The sequence below is a fragment of the Otolemur garnettii genome, unplaced genomic scaffold (assembly GCF_000181295.1).
Source record: "Otolemur garnettii isolate 467f Iridium unplaced genomic scaffold, OtoGar3 scaffold00010, whole genome shotgun sequence".
Lineage (NCBI taxonomy): Eukaryota > Metazoa > Chordata > Mammalia > Primates > Galagidae > Otolemur > Otolemur garnettii.
The window spans coordinates 33780216-33792149 of record NW_003852405.1 but is presented as its reverse complement, the minus strand read 5'-3'; the positions used below and the strand labels follow the sequence as shown (position 1 = coordinate 33792149).

At 46.6% G+C, this 11934-nt stretch overlaps 1 protein-coding gene across 1 annotated transcript in view; it reads right to left on the bottom strand.

Annotated features, from left to right (window-relative positions):
* Positions 1-11895, bottom strand: part of PTGER3 (prostaglandin E receptor 3) — a 72424-nt gene extending 60529 nt beyond the window's left edge. The window contains exon 1 of the mRNA XM_003784225.3: positions 10819-11895. Coding sequence (XP_003784273.2) covers positions 10819-11715 — 897 coding nt within the window. The 5' untranslated portion in view covers positions 11716-11895. The remainder of the gene's footprint in view (positions 1-10818) is intronic.
* Positions 11896-11934: the final 39 nt, after the last annotated feature.

The window sequence follows — 11934 nt, the reverse complement described above, 5'->3', positions numbered from 1 at the left end:
TCCTTCTGATGTGCCCACATCTGGATTCTATATCTGGTCAACATACTGGTAGAATTTCTTCATGATTTGATAGAGATCATATTTGTTTTATCTTATTTTATGTATCTTATTATCTTGTTTTATTGGGCCGAATCTTATTTTAAAACTCATATATACCAATTACCATCTTGTTTCTCTAGAATTATGAAACAACCATATATACCAGGGAGACATCACAGAAACGCAAATTACTCTTCTGGAAAGAGTAGTAACTGAGAAGCAGAATATAAAGGTTTTTTCTCAAAAATTCCCAACATGTGTTGTACTTTCAGCTTCCTAAGTCCAACGGCTAAAATTTTTAATCCTAGTATTTGAATCTAACATTTTTATAACCAACTTTTCTTTTAGAGTGTTCCTTTTGTCATTTAGTTATTAATCTTTCTGGGTTTGACAGGTCAAGAATTTTAAGAGAATTTTAAGAATTTTAAGAGATAGGTTATTTTCCATCTCATGCGCTTTTTTAGAAAGCTGATTCTCATCAATTAAAGTCACTGATTTCCTCTGTCTGTCACATTCACTAACATACCTGGTACAAAATGCTCCAAAACCTAGAGCAATAGTTTTATATATGAGTGCTCATCAGTTTGCACGGCTAATGTAAGTGTCGCTAACCTAGTGATTTATGCAATGTGATAAGTGCACAGAGATTAAGTCTCCAGTAAAAAATGTGGCCTCTTCATGATCCAAAAATAATAAAATAAAAATAAATTTAGGATTGTTCAGTACAAACCAAGGACTAGTACTATAATATCACCATAACTAGTGCTATAATATCCACAATAACGTGGAAGGAAAACGTTAAGACAGGCTGACTCAATCAACAGAAGGACAATAAAATTTTTCTAAATAAAGACCAACTCCATGCAAGGGTGGGGAACCTGTGTCCTCGAGGTCACATTTGGCCCTCCAAGTGCCCTAGTGCAACCCCTCTTCTGAATCCAAACTTCACAGATCAAATTTATTAAAAACTCTTATTAACAGGATTTGTTCTGTAAAATTAGGCTTGGTCAAAAGGGCACACTCAAGGATCCAGAAGGCCTCAGGTGGCCCCGGGGCCACAGGTACCCCCACCCCCGCCCCCTGGCCTTTGTTTTCTGTTTTGGTTTCCTTGTCTTCATTTCATTATTTAGAGAGTGTCGCCCAGGCTGGAGTGCAGTGGTGTGATCATATCTAGCTGCTGCCTGTAATAAACTTCCAAACAAACTCAAGCAATCCTGCCCGCCACCACCCCCCAGCCTCCTGAGTAGCTGGGACACACACACAAGCCACCACACCCAGCAAGAGCTCAGGACCTCCATCCCAGCTGGTTCACTTACCAGCTCTGCCACCTTTGAGCATTCGCTCAACTTCTCTCAGCTTTCATCATCTGTCAGTGGAAGATAATGTGTACCTTGTAGGGTCCTCTTATAAGAAACTTAAAGAATCCTGTGGGGAAAGCAGTCTGGGATAATCCTTGGTGCTAAGAAAATCCTTTGTGCCCTTTGAGAAGCAACAAATTTCCTGTAAGTAAAGGTTCACCAAGAATATTCTAGAAAGGTATCAAACATGCAATGGGTTTTATTGAACAACCCAGCAGGAGTCATGGGTGTGAATCGATGTGCTCTCTAACAATGGGGCCCAAGCCTAGATCCACCACAGCTTGGGCAGGGCATGCTCCATTGGGCCTCACACGGCAGTGGCCAGCACTGCCCGTCTGCTCAAACCAGGCAGATCTGCAGCAGTGGCACCGTGTGGCAGTCACAGCAACCACAGACTCACCAGACTGGCTGCGTTTGCTTATTGGGGCAACTAGTTATCTAGCATCTACCCACCTCAGTAGACTGAAGGCTTCATGAAGGGAGATAGTGAACCTGTTGGTTTACCAGTAGGCTTCCACAAAAGGCAGCACAGACTGCCCACTGCTCAAATCCACAGAGTGTCATTCAAATAGAATTTAACGTGAGTGGGTCCCTCAGGCTATGTGACTGCTCAACCCACATGGCCACAAGCATCAGCCCTGGTCAGCACCGCACCACAAGAGCGCTCAGAGTGACAGGCATAGAATAAGCACTTAATAAATATTTAGAGACTAACTGGATGAAGAATGTGTGATCTCCTTTCCCATTCGTGTGTCTGTGTTTCTTCCTAATACGTCCTTAGTGTTTACATCTGTGCATCTAAGACAGTACGTCTAACAAGGATCCTTATCTACCCAGTGCCACAGGAAGGCCGAGCTGAAAGGAAGGCTACAGTTGCTAATCACTCGATCTCACTGAGGAGAAAAAGGAAGACCTGAAAGATAAGGTGACTCCCCTCGTGTGGCAAAGCCAAGACCAGACCCTGGTCTCCCGCCTCCTCTGAGCCTCACCTGCTTCTTCAATAACTTTCTTTTGCTCCTGCCATGAAACGGAGAGGTGTGTTCGCAAGGCAGGGTCACCGCACCCCCCACTGGGACTCCTGGCTGAGGAGCTGGCCGTTCAGCTGCTCTTCTATGTGGAGAAAGGCGGCAGGTGTGTGATCTGCCGGGAGGCCTCGCCCAAATGTGGCTGGTAGCCCGGAGTCATCAGGGACACTTCACGCATCCAGACGGCAGCTAGCGCTCGACTTCACTGTCCTGAGAATTCCCCCACATCTCACCTTTTACAATCTCTCTGTCATCGTTTTCTACAGTAACAACATTCTCCTTTTCCCAAATTTTTATGAATCACAACAGCAGCATGTTCTCGACCACAGAAAATGACACTTGTTATGTCCTCATAAAGAGAGACAAAAAGACAAATCAAATCTACTTTCAGGACATTTCAAATAATTAGTGAAAAGTATATTTTTCAGTTACATGTGATTTTTCTCTACTATTGCTTGAAATAAATCAGCTCCCAGCTCCAAGGCGACCTGTTGCTTTTGTATTACCAAGATTTTTAAAATAATAATGTTATTTGGTAGAAGATTTATTTGCATGACTTTTATCTAAATTAGAAGCTAATTTTCTTTCTTTCTAACAGAATTAAGTGTGACTAATCAAGCCTTGTCTTCCATTTCTGATGCTGCTTTTTATTTTTAAGCAATTTTATTATTTTCTTTTTGAGAAGGTCTCACTCTGTCACCCTGGATGGAATGCCACAGTGTCATCATAGCTCACAGCAACCTCAGACTCTTGGGCTCCAGTGATTCTCTTGCCTCACCCTCCTGAGTAGCTGGGACCAGAGGCACTGGCTACAGCGTCTGGCTAGTTTTTCTATTTTTAGTAGAGAAAGGGTCTCGCTCTTGCTCAGGCTGGTCTCGAACTGCTGAGCTCAGGCAATCCACCCACTTTGGCCTCCCAGAGTGCTAAGATTACAACATAAATTTTTAGATTTATGATCCTCCAAATAGCTATTATACAATCAGCGCTGCTAAAATAACATATAGATTTTGAATAAGTAGCCAGATCAGTCACTGAAATGCCTTTGTTACGAACGCTGCCCAGAGAGCGCCTGCGAGGGCCCCTGGAAGGGAAGATAACACTTCGTGCCATCTGTAGGCTGCTAATAAGACGAGTGTGTCGTCAGGACCCGGTCAAACTGTGTGAGGCACTTTACAACTCTACAGACCTCACACTCTGGACTCACTTAAGTTTGTGGAAATTCAGTTCTGGGCTGGTGCACACTGACGTGGCCTAGCATGACAACTAGATGCATAATTAATTCAACTCAACATTTACCTGAGGACAAGTTTGGGCAGATGGAGAATAGAAAGAAGACCCTGATGGAAAAGAGCTCCCATGAAGGATGCAGGCACAGGCCAGGTCCACGTTCTACCCCAGGGCAGAGGAAGGACCGCCAGGCAGAAGGGGCCCGCGTATCTCTGATGGTGAGTCCCCCCTTCTGAGAGCCGTGGCGGGGAAGAGCTTTCCAGATCTGCAACACACGCCTTCAGGACCCGGGCAGTGGCTACTCCTCCAGGTTGAAGGGAGTGGGAGATGGAATGCAGCGTGTTTCAGATGCAGAGAGCTGACTGGCCGCTGCACAGGGCAATGGGTTCTGGCTGAGAGGATGCCGAGGAGAGATGGCGGCACAGGGAGGGAGAGATGAATTACAGCAGCTGTGAAAACGTATACCCAGGTGTTTACTGTTTTTCTTTCTTCTTCTTCTTTTTTTGAAGTTACATTCTCTAGCATATTTTTCCCCTAGTGAACTATAACTCATCGAGCTGTGAAACGCTACTTGTTTTTTTCCTCCAGTTTCCTGGGGGAAAGTTCTATCTGAACACAAGAAGTCAACATTATTATCCAGTAAAACATCTGAGTGGCATTCCTAATATGGAAGAACTATTCCTGGATTGTAAAAGGACTTACTCTGTACTTGACCTCAGGAGAGCTGAGGGAAGAAAGACAATTAACTGTATGTCCAACGGAGGGCGAGTTAGGCTGACAGGGAAAGGCGTACACTGGGGGACCCACGGGTCAGCCGTGCAGGCAGAGGCTCAAGGAAGGCTTCTTAAGGAAGTGACTTCTAACTGGAGACCTCAGCCAATCCAAGAGGCTGACTTCTCAGCACGTAGTGTTGAACGGCCGTGGAGTAAAGTGGAAAGTTGAAAACTGGCAAGGGAAGAGTTCCCAGTGAAGAGAGCAGTCCCTGAGCACGTCCCCTGTAGTGCCAGCTCCACGCATGTGGGGGCACATCCCTCACAGTATAGAGGCCATACGCTGTCCAGCTGCCTTTTCTCTTTAAGAACGAATTACAGACAGATACTCCTCGACTTACGGTGGGGAGACAGCCGACAAACTCACCATAAATCGAAAATATTGTAAGTCAAAGACGCATTGAGTTCCCTAAGCTACTGAACACCAGCCTGGCCTAAAAGTGTTCTGAACACTTACATTAGCCCAGAGTTGCTGACACAGTCCACTGCAGAATGTGGGTTTGGACCCTCAAGACTGTACAGCTGACTGGGTGCTGCCCCCGCCCAGGGCGGACCCTCAAGACTGTATAGCTGGTTGGGTGCTGCCCCCGCCCAGGGCATCCTGCAGCACGTTGGCAGCCTAGGGAAGGATCAAAAGTACAGTCTCTGCTGAGTATGCATCACTTTGGTACCATCATATAGTTGAAAAGTCAAGTCAGGGACTATCCATGTTTACTGTAAAATCCTGCCAGATAATTAGGGGTCCAGCTATGTGTATAAGGGACCCCCACGAAAAACTAGGCTCCTTTCCGTTTACCATCTTTCACCCATGAAAACTGGCATCTCCTAGGGAAGAGGGGGACTTGAGAGACTGTCTAATCGCCCTCAGGAAGCAAACCTGGCAGCAGTTGAAATACACACTTGTCTCTTATCTCTGTGATAAGGGATTGAGGGAAATGGGGAAGTCAGAATTTGATATGTTACAGCTGCAGATCGCAGAGTGTGAGGTGCGAGTGGAGCACGGTGGGCTGTGAAAATGCCACACAGATGTCAAGAGTTTGGGGGAGGACTTCCTGGATGCAAAGCCAGAACTGAATAGTGAAAGGTCATCCCCAGGACCCCACACTCACCCCTCAGCAGCCCCAGAGGAATCTTTGTATGCCACAATGCTTGCTGCATAGATCCCTGAGTGTTATTCCCAGAAAGCTGAATTGATGGAAACTTTTCTCTCTGAGTCATTGACCTTCACAGCTCTTTCAAAGGAGCAAAGCCGATGAGACCTCACACCATCTGACTTTCCTCAAAGACATTGGCTTAAGGAGTGTTTAATTCTTGGCTCTCCCTGATAAATTAAAATTTTAAAAATCTACATTTTTTAGCCCTGCTTTATCTCATTAATCTCCAAGTTATATATATTGGCTTCTGGATATATCATTTAGATAATCCATCATCACTCCATATGTTCTGTGTCCAAAGCCCCAGTTGCCCAAGGGAAGCCATCTTTATGTAACATTTGCCAGGCAGTCCCCTTTCCAAAGGGGTTCACACTTAATTTCCGTAAGTGAATTATTCTCCCAAATAAGAGAAATTGAGAATAAGTGAATTATTCAATAATTACTCACTTATTTCCATAAGTGAATTATTCTCCCAAATCAGAGAAATTGAGAATAATATAAATGAAATAAGACCTTATATATCTATGAGTCCTACTTCTGTGCTTTCCAGATAGGAGGATATAGAACATGCCCAGAGCCATGGTTAGAACTAGGTTCCTGGCTCCTCTCCAAGCTACAAAAATAAACAACAACAACAAAAGGAAAACTCAAGATACCTGGCCTTGGAAATCCAGGTCTAATATCATTTATGCTCAGTTCTCTCTCTGAATGACAAAGAGAACAGATCTCCAGGATTCGATTCAATGAGCTCACGCAGGGGAAAGCATTTACCATGGGGGACAGGCCCTGTCTGTGGGCTCCGGCCCTCCTGACACTCACCGTCCTAACAGCAGACCTCTCTTGCTTTTGTTTCTCGGACTCACCCTTCCTTCTCTTTCCACCCCGAGGCCCCAGCCGACGTGGGGAAGCAAGTCCTAACTGATCTCCCATCCTCATTCTCCAGCCCAAATCTACCCACACATGACACCCCTGCCCAAAACTCTTCACCCTACTCAAAAACCCACCACAGAGATGCTACTGCCCGTTGGCCCAGGAGTGAGTCCTCATCCTGTCATTCAGGGGCTAACGACCCAAATCAGTTTTCTTGGACATGTCTGAACATTTTCAAGCCTTAACCCCATTATTCCAGTGTACACTCTCTCTTCTCATCTGGAGAGGGGTTTTTTTTGCAGTTTTTGGCTGGGGCTGGGTTTGAACCCACCACCTGCGGCATATGGGGCCGGCACCCTACTCTTTTGAGCCACAGGCGCTGCCTCACATGGAGAGGTTTTTGAGCACACTGGTTCTCAGCAGGAGATTAAGTTATGCCAACTCTCCCCTACCTGGAAGTTTTCTGGCAAATTTGGGTCCACCTTCTTCTCAGAGCCAAGATGAATTACATCTGATCTTGTATCATTGTTTTGTAATTGTTTCACTCACAAACATGCAAATTCTGCTTCTCTTAACAGATTATAATTCATTCCTTCATTTTAATAAGTATACTTAATATCCCTTCCACAGTGTCTAAAATATATTGCAATAAAGTAAAAAAGGTAAAGAAATCGGAATAATCTCAACTCCTATAAAAACAAATTAGAGATTTTTTCCTACAATAGATTCACACGCATAATCATTTTCTCTGAAGCAACACCCTAAATATAGCAGAAATTTATAGGTTATTGAATAATACATGTATATACAGGAAAACAACATTGTTTCCATAAAATAACATCATACACACCTACCATATGTAGCATAATAAAGACAAATTTCAGTTGTCAAACTACAGGGTATCTCAAAGGTCGCCAGACATACATACTTAGGGAAAATGGGAAATTGTAGCTAAGTATATCTTTATTTACAAAAATTCATTATAAAATTTCACAAAATATTTATAAAGTATCTCTGTATGTGTTGACATATGAATATAAAATAAAAAATATAAAATAAAACACAGTAGAACCTCTATAGTTGACCACCTCCCTACATTGACCACCTCCTCAAGTTGACCTAATTTCCCTGGACCAGACACGCACCACATTTACATATCAGCACAGTAGGCCTAGTTCCTTATGTTGATCAACTCCGTATGTTAGTTGACTAGTTGGCACAGTCCCTTGGGTGGTCAACTTACAGAGGTTCTACTGTATAATTTCAGTTTATTTTTCTCATGTATGGTAACCTTTCAGTACACCTGGCATATCAGTGATTCTCTAATTTAAAAAAATCACAATACATTGTAAAATATCTTCTGAATTGAAGCATCTCTGTTTATAATTGTGGATACCACGCAGGTAATTTGCCAATTCAAGATTAAAGGTAAAATATTCTAAGGTTGCTTTTATCTAGTTCCAAGGGTGATGAGAAACAGTTCCTTATACCTGACTTTTCATCTTTTCATGATATTGATAGTTAGCTTTGTAGTTACTATTTTTAAGATAGCAACAGGATAAGCCACATCCTACCTGTTTGGTAGGACAAAATGTGCTCCCGGCCTCCTTCAGACAAAATCCTAAGGTTCTTCCTGCTTCTGTAAGTTTAGCTATCCTGTCAAATAACTGGACTCTGATGAGCCTGGCTCATAAAAAATGAAACAATAATAATAACAATAAGCCAAACAGACCGCATTTCCGAGTCCCCTGGCTGATTCCAGCGGAGCGGCAGTGATTATCAGGACGTGGTTTCCCACCATATTCTCACTTAATGTCACATCTCATATTGTATTTTGTAAAGTTGCTGGGAAAAAGAAAAAGAAAAAAGCCTCTATTTCCACCCTATCTAAACCTCTGTGTCAGTGTTTATGTAGAGAGAACTTGTAGCACTGGGATGTTTTCTTTTAAGGTATTTCTGTTCTACCAAGTTTTCGTAGCAAAAATCAAACATTACGATCCTCATGATAGTCAAGGTAAGACATACTCAGGGTCCTTTCAAGTAAGGGGGTTGGAAAATTGGATTAGGATCCTATATGCAACTCAACAAAAGCTAATAGGAAGTCTGCATTTTACCCATTGTTAGAAAACGTATCTTAAAAATCTCATTTTAATAGTAAGGCTGGAAGTTCAATTCACTAAGTTCTGTTTTCATTCTTATAATTCCTTAATCTATTAAGAAAGCCGTTCTGCCAGTTTCTTTCCTTTGAAATAACTCCAACTTTGCAGTGTCCAGATCTTCCGGAAGATATTTAGAGACTTAATTTCAGTGGTGCACAACACCAAAGCCAGGGCCGTTCCTGTAAAAAGTCCCTATGTCGGATCTCTCCTCTTGGGTATGACCACAGGTTCAATTTTTTCTATGATGACCGAATTAACAGTGTCTGATAAAGTGCGACAAATTGATAAAAAGTTTCTGGATGAAGATATTAACTGAAATTAAGGAAGACTAGTTTCAAATACAGTCTTCCTCAAGATTGACAGGTCTTCTCTCTGAGGCCACCACATTCATGGTATTAGAATTAAAGTTTCTAATAAATAAAAACACTGTACATACTTATTCTGACTTTAAAAAAGACAAAAAATTTAAGTCTGATTAATAAGACCCATATACCCAACATCATATGGGTAAACATTTTATTCATATGATTTAACGGCATTTTTTTCTAGTATATAAATCACACCATACTGCAAACTCAAAGTTCTGAGACCCAAATGAGGGTTGTGAAACATTTAGATACTTGGTTTGCCTCTAAAGTTCCGTTGAATGCCACCTGTTACACACAGTGTTTATTACTGAGAACTTTTCCTCCCCTCCTGTTTAGCCACCTACACATCCCAGTCTTCCAACATAGAAGCAAATGCTGTAAGTCTCAAATTGGCGCTGGTTTCCATAAGCCAGAGCGATGACATCAGCCTGAGTTCCAGCCCCTGGAATGCAGAACTGGGACCATACGGTGACTTGGGAACAGTTAGGTCCCAACATAATTCTTGTCACTGATTTGGAGCCAAGGCTTGTACTCCCAGTTAAAAACACAGGTATCATCAAATACCTGCCTGTCAAATGCCAGAGAGAGCCGGAAGGAGAAAGTGACTACATTTCTATGTTAAAATGCAGCAGATGTCACACTAGACAATTCGTCCCTACACAGGGTGTCCCTAAAGTCTGCATGCGCTGGCAAAGTTACAACCGTTTTAAACTGCTCACAGACCTTACGGGCACCGGTATCTGGTGTACAACAATGCGGATGGAATTCATTCCACTGAGCAGTAAACACAATAATGGTTAAAATGTCAATTTTATGTTATACATTTTATCACAATTAAAAGAAAACTCATGTGGGTGGCTTCTGAAGACTGCGCCCTTGTGTTTCAGAGGTCTTCTACAACTGTGTAATAAATTTCCAGGTCCAATACTAACTGGTTATAACTTTGTGACAGTGACCACCTCGCTCCCTCCTCAACAGGTTCTAAACTGCGCTCCTGGGGGCCTAAATAAACATGCCTTCCTCGGGAATTAGTAAGCCATACTTACCCGCAGAACTTTCTAGTTAAAAAAAAGTAACACAAAAGAAAACCTCAGAATACCATGGTAAGAGCAGGTGTTAGACAAGGACCATGTGGAAATATCACTCGCTTCCCTGCAGGGCGCCAGTGTGCGGGGGCTGGGAAGTGCAGAAATCCCCACCTCCCACCCCAGGTCTGGTCCTGACTCGCCTCTGTCTGACTGCCGCAAGGACACGCAGCAATTGCTGGTCAGAGCTGTGTACGCGCGCGCGTGGCTCAGGGTCTCATTGGTTGCTGGATCGAGCACTTCGTGGAGGGTAAAGCGCCGTTCTTAAGGTGCTGAGCGCCGTGCAAGTGCTGGCTGCCGCAGCAAGACACACCTTCCACGCCCCTGCCCCGTCCAGAGTGGACCCAGAAGGTGCAGGCAGAGCGTGTCCGAGGCTGTAGGTAGGGCGCTCTGGAAATCACCTGCCCCCCCACCCCCAACAACATCAGGCTACAGTTGCCATCGCCATTCAGCTCCTAACGCGCTCACAACAAACCTGTAACTCAGCACACGCACTAAAACACACCTGGGTGTCCTCTCCCCTCCGGATTAGAGTGCGGCCGCCTCGTGCGCTCCGCGTGTGAACCGCCAGTGCCTAACCCGCCCCCAGCGCTCGGAAGGCGCTCAGCCATGAAGGTGAGGGGCTCAACTCTGAAGCCGCGGCCAGGACAGCGCAGGAGGAAGGACTCTCCATGGCAGTCGCGCCCCCGCCCCCACCGTGCTGCCACTTCAGAAGTCCCATTTCACTCTCCCCCTGACTTCCCCACACCCTGGAACTACCTACCAGGAGTGGCGACCAGCAGACAGACAGCACACACATGATTCCCATAAGCTGAATCGCCGTCTCGGTCGTGATTCGGCCCCACTGGGCGCTGGACTGAGACGCTGTGGCCTTGGCCCGGCAGCGGGACATCAGGGCCTTAATGGTGGCCAGGTTACAGGCAAAGGTGACCGTCAGCGCCAAGAGCCCCAGGAAGGCAAAGGTGGAGGCGAAGAAAAGGTTGCCCCAGTCGTGCGGCGAGCCAGTCGCGTTACCCCCTGGGCCGGTGCTGATGAAGCACCACGTCCCAGGCCACTGGACGCTGTACTGGCCCACGCCCAGCACGGGCAGCAGGGCGAAGGCGAGCACCGCCAGCCACACGCCGAGCAGCACGGCGCGGGTGGCGCGCGCCTTCATGTGGCTGGCGTACCAGTGCGGCGCGCGGATGGCCAGCGCCCGCTCGACGGCCATGGCGCTGGCGATGAAGAGCGACGAGAGCCCGAACACGGTCATGGTCAGACCGAAGAAGGTGCAGAGCCGGCCCGACGGGTCGAGCTGCTCCCAGCGCTGCTTGGACAGGTACACGACGATGACCACGGGGCTGGTGAGCAGCTGGCCCACCAGGTCGGTGAGCGCCAGGCAGCCGATGCACAGCAGGAAGGATTTCTTGCGCTTGCTCTCGCGGCGCCGGTAGCTGCGCGACACCAGCAGCATGGCCAGCGCGTTGCCCACGAAGCCAGTGATGAGCATGGTGATGGGGAAGGCCACGGACACCGACCTGCAGTCCTCCGCCCGGCCCGCGGGGCGCGTGAGGTTGCCCCCCGCGTCGGCGGACGGCTCGGGCGCCAACATGCCCGGGGAGGAGTGGTTGAGGCGGATGCAGAAGGGGGCGACCCAGCCGTCGCCCCGCGGCCCCTTCATGTCGGCTTCGAAGTGAGGCGGGGGCGGCGCCCCGAGAGCCGCAGCGGGAGCCGGCGCAGGAGGCGCGAGGGGCCCCAGGCCAGGGCTGGGCTGCCTCCCATGGCGAGGGGCGAAGCCGCCGCCTCGCTCGGCTACTCGGGCCGCGGCCGCGGCGGCGCCAGGGCTGACGGAGACGGGAGGCCGCGCGGGCGGCTCCAGGGCGCGCCGAGGTGCGGCCCC